The sequence below is a fragment of the Schistocerca gregaria genome, chromosome 1 (genome assembly GCF_023897955.1).
Source record: "Schistocerca gregaria isolate iqSchGreg1 chromosome 1, iqSchGreg1.2, whole genome shotgun sequence".
NCBI classification, from domain to species: domain Eukaryota; kingdom Metazoa; phylum Arthropoda; class Insecta; order Orthoptera; family Acrididae; genus Schistocerca; species Schistocerca gregaria.
Genome location: NC_064920.1, coordinates 722,596,329 through 722,612,590, shown reverse-complemented (window position 1 = coordinate 722,612,590; position 16,262 = coordinate 722,596,329). Strand labels below are relative to the sequence as shown.

General features: G+C 39.6%; 1 protein-coding gene across 3 annotated transcripts in view; it reads right to left on the bottom strand.

The window, feature by feature from the left end:
• LOC126266771 (cation-independent mannose-6-phosphate receptor) overlaps positions 1-16,262 on the bottom strand; it is a 599,618-nt gene that overhangs the window by 274,341 nt on the left and 309,015 nt on the right. For all 3 annotated transcript variants that reach the window (XR_007548921.1, XM_049971299.1, XM_049971307.1), the window contains exon 18: positions 12,030-12,185. Coding sequence is in view for 2 of the 3 variants with exons in the window: in XM_049971299.1 (XP_049827256.1) it covers positions 12,030-12,185 (156 nt within the window). In the remaining variant the exon portion in view is untranslated. The remainder of the gene's footprint in view (positions 1-12,029; positions 12,186-16,262) is intronic.

The window sequence follows — 16,262 nt, the reverse complement described above, 5'->3', positions numbered from 1 at the left end:
GAGGATTTATTTAGCCTTACTTCCTCCACATCACATTATGATGTCCTGGATTTGGCTACCTCAAGACGCATTGCAAGAGCTGCTTACAATGCTTTTGAAATAGAAGAACTGAACGCAAATTCGTATTAGCTATGAAGACTTTAACTAAGACGAAGGTCACTTGCTACAAGCAGGCACTAGACACAGACAGAAAAGTTAAGAATGAATGGAAACAATTCAAAAGGAAGCAGAAACTCTAGGACACTGGGTAGTGGTGCTGTCTGTTGGCTACCCCCGAGTTTCTGTGCATATTCGCAGTTGGAGACACTTCTCCTTCGTTCCACAAATTTCCTGGCATCAGTCTACATTTACAAGATGTCACATGATACCTACAGCAGGTTTTGCTTGTGAATGTCAGCATATGTTGGTCGCTGAAAGTTGATGTTTGACATTCATTACTCATTGGGATGATTTCATCTGCACTTCCCTGGAGCATGTCAATACAAATTCTATTGTAAGTGTGTGTGTGTGTGTGTGTGTGTGTTCAAACTGTCATGTAAATGGTCAGCATATTGGTGTGTTTTTCACAGAGAAAGTGTACTATAATTATAAAACTAACTCATTCTCTATCACAGAGAGATGTTCACAATTACGATCAATGGAACATAAGTAAACTGAACTACCCTTCCTATGTTCTGAGTTCCTGCTATACTAGATACAATATGATTCCTGAAGTCAATTATGGGACTGAGAAATTGTATCATATCCTCTCACTAATGACTGCTGCTAATGCCAAACTGATCCTCAATTAAATCATCTACAAAAGCTTCATGTTCTGGTCCTGGATGGGGCGCTTGGGACCAACCACCCTTCATATCACTCTCTGCCAACGGCATCACTGAATGCGGTCTGTAAAGGCATGTGGTCAGCACACTGCTCCTCCAGTCATTGTTGGGTTTTTTGAGCTTGGATCCACTACTGATTGGTTAAGTAGCTCCTCAGTTAGCCTCACAAGGCTGACTGCACCTCACTTCCAGTCCCCCTACCAAAAAAAATCCCTGGCAGCAACAAGAATCGAACCTAAGTTCCCAACATGGCAGTCCACCACTCAGCTACATAGGTGGCTAAATAATTTAGAATTACAGTATAACCTCGTTAGCATGAACTCACATAAGACGAACTCGTGGTTCACGTGAAAAAAATATCGGTCCCACCAGGAATACATTAGTTCTATGGTATGTTTTATCGGTTAACATGAATTTCGGTTAAGGTGAATTACGAACTCTGTTTCAGTTCCTAACATAATTAAAATTCACTGTAACACAAACTTCCGACCTTTGAGCACTCTAAAGCATAATCCCCCACCCCCGAAATGTAGCTACAAAGCTAATTATAGTTATTGTTGACTTGCTTTCAACGTATTGTAGGTCGCTAGCCACGATTATCACCTCAACAATCAGCATATGCTGTACACTGTAAGACATTCAGTAATGTGTGCAGCAGCATTTAGGAACATAATCATTGCCAGATTTTACAGGTGTTCTGTTAGTTGTAGCCGTATCGAGTTGGAATAAAAACTACAGTTACAACCGGTACCATAGCACGCAAAAATGGCAAAGAGGGAACAGACAGCTCTAAATGTACAGTTAAAGCTTAAGATTCTAGATGAAGTGGGCCATGGTACCAAGAAAACAGCAATTGCAGAGAAGTTTGGAGAACCTAAATCTACTTTATCTATGATTATTAAGATTCGAGAAAAAATTATTAATGCTGCGGCATCAGGTTCTGGAAACAAATCTAAACGACTTTGTACTGCCAAGAATGAAGAACCAAAATGTTAGTGCTAGAGTGGTTCAATCATATGCGTGCATCTAACATACTTTTAACTGGCCCTGTGATTCAGTCAAAAGCAAATGATATTGCTAAAGATATGGGCATCAAAGACTTCTGTTGTTCAGCTGGTTGGTTGTATCGGTTCCAAAAGAGACATTCAAATTCATCTGTACAAATTTGTGGTGAAGCAAATAAAGTTGATGAAGAAAGTGCAAACAGCTGGTTGCATGAATTCAACTGAATGAGGGAAAAGTATGCCTCTTGTGATGTGTTTAACATGGATGAAACTGGATTTTTCTACAATCCTTTTCCAAATCACACCCTGGGGATAAAAGGTGATAAGTGTCATGGTGGGGCATGAAGCAAACAACGTGTGACTGTTGTACTATGCTGTAATGCTGACAGCAGTGAGAAGTTTCATCCCTGGGTTATCGGTAAATCTAAGAAACCATGTTGTTTTAAAAACGTAAATATGGACACTTTACCTTGCATCTACTCTCATCACAAGAAAGCTTGGATTGATGGCACATCATTTCGCAAGTAGCTTCTTTGTTGCAACAGTCGAATGGTTGCTCAAAATAGACATGTTCTTCTTAAATTGGACAGACGTACTGCCCATAACAATCATGATCTTAACCTATCCAACATAAAGGTTCGTTTTTTTTCCACCCAACGCCACAAGCCGCCTTCAGCCTTTGGATCAAGGCATAATATATCTCATAAAGAGAACTTATCGTAAGCGACTTGTAAGAGCTGCAATTCGTGCTGCTGAAAACAATAGTGCAACCCCAAATTGAAATCTGCTTTACGCAATAAAAGCCATCGCAGCAGCCTGGCACTCAGTATTGCCACATCATATAGGGAAGTGCTTTAACAGAGCTTGGAGACATAGCAACACTGAAGATGTGCACGAGTTAGAAGATGCCACTTCACCTGATGAATGGACAGTTCTACGGGACATTTCAAACCCTGCGATTAGTTTTGAAGAATTCATTAGTGTAGACGACAATGTTGCCATATGTGCTTCTGTGGATCGGATGTGCCAAAAGCTGTGAACGAGCAAAAAGGGCCATCAGAAAAAAGTGAAGAGGAAGAGAATACAGATACCATTCCACCTACCCATCAGGAGATGTTTACAGCCTTGGACTGTTTAGAACAGTTCGCTTCAACATCCGACGACGCTGCTGGGTTTATGGATGCTATCATTACAATTGGTAGTGAAATTACAAAATATTATCGTTCCCATGACTGTCAGCGAACCATGACCAAAATTTTTCCAAGAAAGTAACGTACATAATTTGTGAGTACTTGTAATTTTACAATCACTTTATAGTGTTATAAGTGTACAATAACGTGATTGATAGTGTAGTGTATTACACATTAGTGTACTGCAGTAAATGTGTACTTATTAAAATCTGTGTTTTTCACTTAACACGAATTTTTTAAACACGAACTCCTGATTTTTCGGTTCCTTCGAATTCATCTTAACGAAGTTTTACTGCATATCAAAAACCATATATTGTCAGTCATGTTCCCACTTATAATTTCTGAGCACTGTCATTATCATTGTTCATGGGGTACATGGGAATCAAACCACTGGAGGAAAAAGAGTCTGTGAAGGACAGTGGTTTTAGCCCCAGTTAACCACAAATTTTCAGTTGTCTCTAAATATCTGATACCCCATTTCATTCTCATCAATCCAGTCACATCATGTACTGTGAAGCTGCTGTTATTGTGAATTGTTTAAAGAGCTTCCTTCGAAAGTTCTGAGGTGGACAGCATACAATATCCATATTACATGCTTCAGAGCAACAAAATATTGTCTGCCTCAATAACAAGTTCTCTCAGAATATGATGCTGTAAAACATTAGTTAAGAAAAATAAGAAATATAAGCCAATTTTTGAAATTTTCATTTCCAAAATCTGGTATTATGTGTAATGCAAAAGTTGTATAGCTGTGGAGTTTAAGAAGATCTGTAACACACAACTTCTAGGTCAGGTTCCTATCAGTATGAACATCGAACAATACAAAATATTCTGTTTCACTCATTTATTTACCTTCACACATTACTTCTAATGGTGTGGTCAGGCCTTGTACAACGTACAATTGGACACACTGTGTTTAATCTGAGTTTTCGGAGATCATAAACCTTTTTTTTAATTCAAAGGAAGGCTAAGTATTTTCCTTTGGAATAAGCGTGTTACAACACAAATGATTTTAACAGCTACTTCACTATGCGAGCCATTTGGGTATCCCTTCCGGCAAAATTTCCACTTAACAATGCTGGTGGGAATTCTCCCTCCAGCACATCCTGTGCTCTCACAATCCCCAGGCCTAAACCTCTGCTTACCTGTTTCCCACTGTCTCATCTTACCTTTTCCCTTCTCTCTTCTGTCCACTCTACTCCTTCCCTGTCTAGATCACGTACTGCATTCTCCCACTTTTCCAGTTCCATCACTCCCTCAACCTCACCAATCTGGTCCTCCATAACCGTACAATCCCAGTTTAAACCGTATAATGATGATGATGATGATGATGATGATGATGATGTTTGGTTTGTGGGGGCCCTCAACTGTGTGATTATCAGCACCAATACAAATTCCCAATCTGTACACAGTCCAAATTAGCCACATCCATGAATGATGATTTAATGATGAGGACAATACAAACACCCAGTCCCTGTGGAGAGGGAAATCCCAACCTGGCTGGGAATCAAACCCAGGAACCTGGGATCCAGAGGTAGCAATGTTAGTCACTAGACCATGAGCTGCGGACAGTTTAAACCATACTTGAGAGCCTCTACTCCTCTCTCAAAATCATTGTACTTTGTGTTCACAACGTCCTGAACATTATTACTGCAATAGAAATTCTTGCCCTTCAACAGTTGGAACAGAATTCCCAGCTCCATCAGAGGAAGTTGTCCCAACTACTCACGTCCTATGCCCACATTGCTCCTTAATACCTATCTCATAACATTGTTGTCAATCTTTCTGTCAAAACTCTGTCCCCTGCAGAAGTCTCTATACATTTTAAAGCATTTATTCACCACATATCCCACTGACAACAGCCAACCAAAACCCCCATGTAAAACCTTGTTTCACTCATGCAACATTAAAGGGTGGAGGTGGGACACTTTACACCTACCTTTTGAAAATATTGTAATCTAGTCAGTTAATCTATGTCTTAAAATTCTGAAATAACGTTTTCATGATCTGGTCTCATGGCAACGCCACACTTTACTTGGTCCTCTTCAACTCACTTAGCCACCTTCCCACATGTTGATTTACACCTCTCAGATGGCTTCATAAATACATCTATTCATATCAAGTGCACCAACCACCCACAGTACCTCCACTTGAAAGCTGCCACTCATTTCACATCAATAACTCTCTTACCTACAACTTTACCACCTGTGAATACACACCTGCAAGGGAAAGCAGTTGAAACATACTGATAACCTTACAAGAGCCTTACTGACAAATAGTATCTTACCCAGATAATCCATAAACAGATTTCCCATAACATCTCCTCCTATGTCGCCAATAAACCTGATATCCAGCCACTGACCACCAGTCTTGTCTTCTGATCACCCCAGCCTTGAAAAGGCCAACCACATCCTTCACCTGGGATTTGAATATCACTCGTCATGCCCCGACATAAGGGATATCTGACCAAACAGCTACACACATCATCCAAAGTTGTGTTCTGCCACCCACCCAACCTACAGAATATCCTTATCCGTTCCCAGTTCCAATACTGCTCCCAACCCTGTACCCCATGGGTCATTCCTTTTTGTTTGACCAAGGTGCAAGACCAGTCTCCACACACCACATTCTATCACAGTCCAGTCGCAGGTATTTCCTGCCCTGTAACAAGCTGGCCACATGTGAAAGGAGTCATGTTATATATCAGCTATGCTGCAATTACTGTACAACATTCTATGTGGGCATGACAAGAAACCAACTGTCTACTCACATGAATGGCCACCAGCCAACCGCAAACTTGAGCACTACATGAGTCATTTGGATGCTCCCTTCTGGCACTAGTTTCTCTGGACTACACAGATGCATATTCTCTCTCCAGCATATCACTGGCCTAAACCTCTGCTAACCTGTTGCCCATTGCATCACCCTTCTCTCTTTGTCCATGTCACTCCTTCCCCATCCTGATCATGTGCTGCCTTCTTCTACCAATCTTCCACTCCCCCTCCCACCCCCAAGCTGGTGTATTCCTCCCTCGCCCTTTCATCTAGCCTTCCCTCTCACCTTCTCTTCTCTCCCCCCTTTCCACCCCTCAAACTTCCTCTCTTCCCTTCGTGCCTCCCTCCTCATTTCCACCTTCCTCTCCTTTCCTCCTCTCACTTCTGCCCCTTCCTCACCATACCTCAATTATGCTCTACCCTTTAACTCCTTCCATTTCATTGTGCAGATGCTGAGTTATCTGTGGAAAATTCTGCCTTACACTATCTTGCTAGCCCCTCCACACCTCATGTGTCTTTCTCTATCCCCTTCCCATCTCCATCTGTCCAGGCAACTGCTACTGATTATCAAGAGTAAGTCTCCCTGTGGTCACTGGTGTGTGCATTTGGGTGTTTGTGTCATTTTGTGGGTGGATGTCTGTACTTCTACTTGAGAAAGAGCAAGAGCTCGAAAGCCAATGTTTCTATGCACCACACATCAATTATTTCTCTGTGAGTGTTTGCCTTTCCTTTCCATGTTGCTCTTCTCATGTACACTATCTTCTCCACTACCTTTGAGAAGGAGGTAAGCAGTGAGACTAGTTGGTAATTATCAATATCTCTCTCATTTTTTTTTTCTGTCAATTGCATATTTCAGTCCACCTGGAAATGTATCCCGTGATATTTTGCACGTGTGACTAAATGCAGTTCACTTATGTGAAAAACATATTTTAATAATTTAATTGGGATATTATCAATGCTGCAAGTGTTTTTGCTTAAGAGAGAAGTGAAAATAATGTGTCAATGACACTACAATAATTGCAGCTAGTTTCTGTGTGGGGGCCATAAGTCCTGAAGTCTTCGATTGGCTGTGAGTAGAGATATCACGTTCATCATCACAACATTTTTACACACACACACACACACACACACACACACGCACACACGCACACACGCACACACGCACACACACACGCACGCGCGCGCGCGAATCACGCGCTTTAATCATTCCATAATTATTCTAGTAAATATCTCAAAGAGCAGATCTTTAGTGTGTGTGATTGAAATTGGAATAAATATGAAACCACATCAAAGCTAAACATTATTCACTTCCTCCAACACACAGACGCTTACTTTGGCTGATGAAATCATCTGTATTCTGAAACTGACACAAATAATAATGAACATGTGGAATTGCATTTATCATATGTTGTTCTTGTTTGTCATCATTCCAAATGATTACAATGCAACAAAGAGGTATCTCTGTTCTGTGTAGTTTGGGCAGGTCATAAAACATGGGTGCTTGAGGTAGCTAAAGGTGAAAGAAGTCTTTTCTTAAAGCACACACTTCCTGTGACGATAACTGCAAAAGCTCCTGATACCTTCCCCATTATGCAAAAGCTTCTGAAACAAATTACACTGAAAGGATTTCAACACCACAAGTACTGTGGGGGAAACAGCACATATTGCCACATTATTTTCTAAAACTGGAAATAAAGACTTGCTGGATGCAGACAGAAATTACTAAAGGACGTAGTAAGGACAGCATTGAAGGTGAGAATCTAGAGCAATTACGTAACAGTAAAGAGAAATAACACTGTGAATATCTGTATCAATTGTGGTACATAGGGCAAAAGTATTGGTGAAGCAATCTTCCAGTCACAGCAGTTCCACACAGGTGTCTCAAACAGCGAGAATCAAATGTTTGGGTGTAATCATCTTATGACATGGTGACAGGGAGGGTACATATTCTTCATATGGCACAAAACCTTCATACTTGTTGGGGATAAAGGGACTAAATAGGAAAGTCATCTGTCTCTCATTTACAGGCTAGTCCAATAGGCGTTAGTGACGTCAGCCAGAAATGCCCTGAATTGTGGTAGTATGTGGGAGTGGCAAAAACAAGGCACTACATACCATATTGATCTCAGAGATGAGAAGTAATAAGTAATAAGTAATTGTATGAGAGCGCCAGCCTGGGCTGCAGACCAGAAAGCAGCAGGCAAGCAGTCCCTACCTTTACCCCCTCCCCAGCATCATCTGTAGTGACAGGCACTGCCTCCAAGTCTGACAGCCAACAGCCTGACACAAGACAGTAACAGAATAAATACTCCCATCGATCAGGTAGGGAAGGGATCTATAATGATATAAATCAAAAATACAATTGACACTAGTGTGATCGACAATAGTAAACCAAGATAGGAGAAATTTTTAGGTCAGCAGGTGTTTGGGTACAGTTAAAGTACCCTGGGGCTCAGCATGTTGTGAGAGACAACCCTCTTACATACACTACTGATCTGTCAGTGTGAACTGTTAAAAGATGGGAACAGAACCCACTCTCTTATAGGAATAATAAAATTCTGTTCAACTGTTATATTGTTATTCGCTAGTATTTAGGATAAGGAATCCTTGGATTTATCAAATCCATGGGTTTATCAAAGTGCTGTAAGATGGCACAGGCTTGAAAAAGCAAAGCTAAGGTTCAGCAGAAAAAGGACTAACTGCACAAAGTAATAATTAAAAACAGTATAAAACAGTGATGACCAGAAAGGCCTCTCTCCCTCTGGTTCAAAAACCACATTAACAACCACTCTAACCCAAAATGCCCTGTCCCAATTGCAAAAGCACAGTAGAACATTAGATCTGAACTCCAGTTTCTTGGATGAAACAAAGAACCCTTGCATCTGGGATCATTGAAATTGCCTTCCACTGAGATTTCTTGTTCTCGTTAACTACTTTAAAGGGTCAAGACTCCTGTGAGAGTTCATCCTCATAATAGTGGAGAGAGCAGTTCAGGGACCCAGAGTTCATGGCCCCTTCAGCAACTGGCTTGTGTCAGGTTGCTGGTGCTTAGATTTCTGGAGAAAGAGTTCCCTAAAGGAAGCCTTGTCACCTGTAGATGCCATAGAAGGATGCAGCTTCTCCACACGGGTGCAGCGAGTCTAAGTCCCTGAAGATGGTGCTGCAGAAGACATACGAGAGGTGAGCCTATCACCCCCTTGGGCTAATTTACTTGTTATGGGAAAGGAGGGAGTGAGTACACGAGGTACTGCAGATGGTCTGGCCGCAGCAGTAGAAAAATTTTTCACTACTGGGATGGGATATTTTTCTGCCCTTCCAAAAATGGGAGGCAATAGGGACCTTACGTTCCTAGTGTTACTTTTCTAAATTAAGCCAGCATACTTCGAGGATCACTGGGGGGAGGGGTGGGATGTCATATCCACAACTGACACAATGGAGGTTGCGCACACAGGCAATTTGCATTAAGTAGCTGACCACAGTCTCCAAAAAATGAATTGCTCATATAACAAGACATACAAGGTGTGAGAGCACATTTATGATAGCAATTGTAGGCATTTGGGACCACTCGACATTCAGGTGCGAAACTACTACTCTTTCTGCATCAAATACAGTCATTAGAATCCACTTTTAACATAATAAAAGCTAGGGGTAGTCGTAAGGGTCAAAGAAGGTTCTTATTATTACTAAGCTAATGCAATACACTGACTGTAATAAGAAACAAATTATGGTGCACACTCTACCAACACCGACAAGATGGTGCAGCGGTTAGCACAATGGACTCACATTCGGTAGGACAACGGTTCAAACCCACATCCGGCCATCCTGATTTAGGTTTTCCATGATTTCCTTAAATTGCTCCAGGCAAATGCCGGGGTGCTTCCTTTGAAAGGACATGGCTGATTTCCTTCCCTCATTCAATGGGACCGATGAACTCGCTGTTTGGTCCTCTACCCCAAATCAACCAACTCACGCTATTACCAAAAGTATGACTCCATCTGATGTTGTGCAAAGTTTGCTAGTTATTTTTGTTGCACCAAAGTCAGTCAGCATTAGAATGTACTCCTGGTCTGTGCTCTGTGTCAACCATGTTTCCAGTATTTTATGAAATAAAGTGTGTCGAACCAAGTAATTAAGTAATATCAAAATAATTTCATTCTTATGCATTCATGAAAACACTTCTGATATCAAGATATTAAGAAACAGTTGTAATAGAAATTAGTAAAATGTGCAAGGGTATAAGTACAGTATACCGGGAAATTTCTGTACACCGGGCACAGCTGCTTCAAGCGTCTACAAGGCGATTTGGTAAACGTCTCTATGGAAACGTCTCATCATCGCTTAATACATGGCTATTGTTTTCACCAACAGCTGTTCACACTTCACAGCTGAAAGCTGCCAAAAGTGCTGTGACATGTCAGGGATTTCCTTTATGTTTACTTGATGTACAAATGTCTTAGTAGTCAAGAATAAATGTATTAAAACTACATGCATGATGCAGCAGTTTTTCAACCATCACAGTGTTGAACTGTATTGTACAGTGATACTTTTGTGTACATAAATCCAACGGCGCAAGTGGATCATGTCTGTAAAGTATGTTGTGAACAGAGTTAGTAGCAATTTCTTATGCATATCATTGTTTATCACATCGTATTTCCTGAACTATGATACGTAGGTGATTCTGACTCCACAGCGACTGTTGTCTGACAGTAAGAAATATGGGTACCAAGTTTGTTAAATTGATCCAGTGGTTTAGGAGGAGATGTGAAACATATACACATCCATTTTTATAGTATGTACAGATACCATAATGGTACCTCAAACTGTTAATTAAGGTAGATTTGGTACTGGCATATCCAATCATAGACATACAAATAGAACTCTTGAAGCTCAGGTTGTTTTCAGTGTGCTATAGCATCTGCTGCTCAGGACAACACCAATGAGAGCACTGCGCAGAGAAGATACGAGAAATTCCTACACATCAATTCACAAAGGCAATCCAAAAAAGGTTTATCTTTTGCTTGCAAACTTGAGTGAAAAGGCAAGTTCCTATGTTACCTTATTCACACACATGGCTATTCAGAGTAAGACTTGTGGAGGTTTCATGCACAATGGAATCTTGCAATATGCCCAAAGCATCGTCATTTAAAGCATCATGTCAAGAATATGAGATGTGGCTTTACATCACAACAGTTGATCATAATTTTAACTTCATCAGGGAGCAATTCAACTCAAAAATTAGGATGAATACTTTGGTGTCAATCTTGCTGTCAGACAGGCCTGCATAATTGTAACATGTATTCATTCAACCATTCACATCTGAATGAAGACAACCCCAGAACCCCACAGCCACTAGCTGTAGGGTATTGTGCGAGGTATAGCTCATAATGCCACCGCTCTGGTAAAGTGCTCTCCCCATGAGTCCCACCCAGCCAGAGAAATGGCCATTGCCCAGAGTCTCCAAGTGGAAAAGCACACACTCCTCAGTATGCATAAGTAACTAAGGAGAGGAAGTAGTACTGTAGCGGGTTGAGGATGCTAACCAAACACACATATTTAGGAAAGAGTTGTTAGCCCGATGGTGGTACCTTTGTAGGGGATATACTGAAGTGACAAAAGTGACAATAGCAGTGGAATAAATCAGAAAATAAAGAAAGAGCAACACATAGTCAATAGGAAGTTACAAAAGGTTAACAACAATGTTGAAAAAATATCAATTGGAATTTTGTAATACAGTTTTACTCTGAGTGATAAACGAAAATTGGTACCTAACTGGCAATATTTGCAAGCTACCAGCAAAATAATTAATAGTAAGTTGGTGCAAAGTTACTATCCTATTCAAACTTAAAGGGTTTTTCTATCTGTGTCCAAGATTAATTTTATTGTAACAAATGAGTAACAAGGAAGGTAGTCCACAACACTCAAATTTTTTGCAGTTCCCTTCACAAATCTGTGTGCCTTCATACATTGTCTTGAAGGAAAAGTTACTTGAACTTTGTGTTTAGCGCTTTTGGACACACATTATTGGTGGACTTTCTTTAATAATTCACTGGAATCCGCATCAGAAAAAAAATTCATAGAGGTCAAAGATAATAAATTTATACTTCTTAGTAGCATATTTGAAGCGTTGATACTCATACTGAACATTCAGTACGTCCAATATTTTTCCTGGTTTAGCACTTTCAAACAAATTAACAAACCAATCATAATTTTAAGATATAAAATATAATTATACTGTACCTCATATTCACTTTGTGGAGTAATGTCAAAAAGATCCAATTTCTGAGATTTGTCAACCAAAGTACATGATGGCATGTTGTGAGAACCACATACCACTTTAGTTCTCCAAGAGAACTGATATTCACAGTCCTCTACTTGATTGAACACTGGCTGACCCTATGTGCAAGAGAAAAAAGTATTATATAACAATTATTTCAAAGGAGTTGAGAAAGAATCAATACCTGCACGTAAATCCATAGTGTCATATATTTGAAAAACTTCCATGAAAAATTACTTGTCTAGCTGTATTTCTTAAATATATAATGACAATATAAGCTTCATTCATTGGGTTAGTGTCTTTTTTCCAGTAAATTGTTTTAAAAGGAGGTATTTTAACATATTATCCACATAGTTTTAGTTACATGCTGTCTAAGACTTAGCACTCTTACATTGCAAGGGCATAACTTTATATTGTGGGAAATGTTTTTATCATACTGACAATGAAAGAAAGCAGTACAACAGTAGAACTGGGGAAAGGTGTCAGCTCCAACTGATTCCTCTCTTCTTTACATATTAAAACTGATGTGACGCATAATGCAGGCGTTACATTTCATTTCACTCAATTGGCACTGCTACACAAGCAAAACCTTGGCTAGAAAATTCCACAGTCCACATTACCATATAACAAGGGTCACACAGAACCTATTCGCTGGCCCAGTTTATGCAACCAATGTAACAATCAACAGCAGCAACAAAACAATGGCAATACATCCACAGCAAGCTCCCACTTGTCTGGTTCGCAGATTAACCGCACATAGTTGGCAATTTTTGAAAAATAAAAATTTCTGAAGCTTGAATACCTCAGTTATAATTAGAACACGTATTTTTGTTCCAAATACATTACAATGCATGAAAATTATGTTTCACCACTATCAGAAAATAAGTAAATGAGAAAGAGAAAAATGGACGCATACTTTCCAAAAGCGAATTGAAGGTAAGTGATACAAATACAGTGTTTTGAATTTAATTTTGTTAATAATTTATCAGTTTCCAGTGAGTAAAGTATAATTAATGCAGCAGCCTTTAAATGTGATATTTAGGATGTTTTGCAAAACACCAGATTGCAGTATAAACATGAGTATTTTGGACTGTCCAAGTATTTTGGTATCTGTGATGTGTCGAGTCTGCACTAACCAGGAAAATCGAAAGCATACTAATTTCACTAGAGGAGATTCAGGCATATAGTACATAGTTTCATAATTATACTAGCTACAGTAATTAAAATACACGGAGAAGAAATAAAATCTTTGCGGTTTGCCAATGACATTTTAATTCTGCCAGAGACAACAAAGGACCTGGAAAGGCAGTTGAACGGAATGGACAGTGTCTTGAAAGGATGATATAAGATGAACATTAATAAAAGCAAAATGAGGATAATGGAATGTAGTCGAATTACATCAGGTGATACTGAGGGAATTAGATTAGGAAATGAGACATTTAACGTAGTATATGAGTTTTGCTATTTGGATGATGGTCGAAGCACAGAGGATATAAAATGTAGACTGGCAATGGCAAAAAAAGCGTTTCTGAAGAAGAGAAATTTGTTAACATCGAGTATAGATTTAAGTGTCAGGAAGTCGTTTCTGAAAGTATTTGTATGGAGTGTAGCCATGTATGGAAGTGAAACGTCGACAATAAACAGTTTAGACAAGAAGAGAATAGAAGCTTTCGAAATGTGGTGCTACAGAAGAATGCCAAAGATTAGCTGGGTAGATCCCATAACTAATGATGAGGTATGGAATAGAACTGCGGAGAAGAGGAGTTTGTGACACAACTTGACTAGAAGAAGGGATTGGTTGGTAGAACACTTTCTGAGGCATCAACGGGTCACAAATTTAGTATTGGAGGGCAGCGTGGAGGGTAAAAATCATAGAGGGAGACCAAGAGATGAATACGCTAAACAGATTCAGGAGGATGTAGGTTGCAGGAGTTACTTGGAGATGAAGAAGCTTGCCAAGATAGAATAGCATGGAGCGCTGCATCAAACCATTCTGTGAACTGAAGACCACAACAACAACAACAACAGTTATAATTGTTTAATGGGTTCCCAATTGGATGGAATATGGCTAAAAATCTGATGGTTCTGATCACAAGTTTTCAGCAGATCAATGCTCAGAAATTGTTGTTGCCCATGAAAGACTTGTATTTCAGCAAGCTACCACAACTTTTTGACTCATGACGGGGCCAAAAAAATATCTGAAAAGCAAGAAGAAAGACCAAAAGAAAAAGGCATAGAATAGAGAAAATTTCAACCTACAAAATGATAATTCATTCACTTGATTATTTTTTGTCAAAGGAAAAGGACTTGCCTGTCTGGCAAATGGACATATCATGGAATAAGCATACTTACTACGCAGAAAATTTTCTCAAAAAGTCAGGCGAGTACTGCCTATCAGAATACAGCTCCAGGAATTCATTAATTATCATGCTTTACTACCATTTTGGGCAATCTAATTTCCTTCAGGTAAAATTTGGGAGTTCCCACAATCCAGAACAGTTGGCATGGCCCCTCATTTCCATTTTACAGCAGCGAAATGCTGGTGGGAAGGCAGACAATAGCACATTTGTATGTAGTGAGGCTACCATTTTATGCCAAGACTCTTAATTGAACATTATGACCTATTACAGTAATGCAGTTCAGGTAGCTGTTGCACAGTGCTGCTGATAACACACTCTGTCATTCAAAATTTGGCTAACCACTTATCTTAGCCACTTTTACTGCGTGTTATGTATGTCCCACCACAGAAACATTAAACCCTGTATCTGCAATAATTTCATCCTGAGCTATACATTCACAAAAGGAAACAATTTATCTCTGGTTAACCTAACTCTTACCACACAAGGCTCTTAGGCATTGATGAGGCATTATTCTTGTACGCAGGTCGTGCCTCTTGCTGTGGAACATTGCAGCTCTGCAATTTGGCATTGGTTATTCATTTCAGTGGAGTGTTTGTTCATGTACATATCCAAACAGAATTCTGTGCACTGAGATTTCTATATGATGAGTCTCTTTTTGGCAGGTGGCCCTGCCTCTGATGAGACAAGAAATCGAACTGACTGCAGTGGAACTGTAGGTTGTTGGCAGAAGTAGGAGGCAGGTCTTACATCTGGGTCTTCCACAAAAATACAATGCAAGAGGCACAAAGGTGGCAGCATGAAGGTACGGTGACAAGTCAACAACACTGAGTCATTTTGCGTGAGCAGCAAAATACAATATGGTGAGGGGTGAAGAGGATAGTGCAATGGCTAATACTCATTCCATGGCACAAAAAGAGGTACATGAAGCTTTAGTGGTGAATGTGATAATGTTATTCCTGTACTGGATGGTACTGGGCAATTAATGGAGTGAAGAGTGCTCTCCTTGGTGGTCAATGGAATAACTGATCCACAGAGTACATCACATGAGTAGTACATCTGAACTTGGTGCTGGTTACAATGAAGAACACAATAATGTCGGATGTTTGAGGATAAAGTGAAAAAATTTTGGCTTTGTTCTCTCTCTTTTTTTAAAAAAATCTAAACACCACACTTAAATTCTCAATATAGTCCCATTTATGTCTATGCACTCTGCCATATTTTTTTAAGTGAGTAGGTTAGATCCCTGAATTGTAATCCTGCAACATTGCTTAAGGGGGGATGTAATGGATTTTTGTCCAAAAAATCGATTTTTTCATAAATATTATTTTCTTGATCTACACTGTTTAATCTAGGATATGTGTGAATTTCACCATGATAGCAGCTTTAGAAATGCCTTTAAATTGTTATATTTATCTTTGCCTGAAAACATTCTTGCATGTGGTTTACTTACATTTTGATAATACTAACACATATTAGTAGGTGGAAGATTTAATTCGCAAACCTTTATGTGGAAATCAAGATTTATGCGTAATGGGTGGTGAAAAACTGTGTTTAGGAAATGCAGGTTTCATGGAAATCGGTTTACCAACAAAAAAGCAGCAGCTCAAAACAAAGAAGAAAGCTCTCAGCTTCAGTATTGAAACTTGGAACAGACGAATTGTACAGGTGCTTGAATGATGTTGATATGGATTCCCTGGATTCAGACTTATTGATTTAGAGTTTCTCTGCCAGGCTATAAAGTTTTCATGTTCGTGTGTTAGCTGTAAAAATACAGAATGCATGATTCTTGTTGAAAAAAGAAGAGTGGGAATAGCCTGTGATTTTAAATTAATTTGT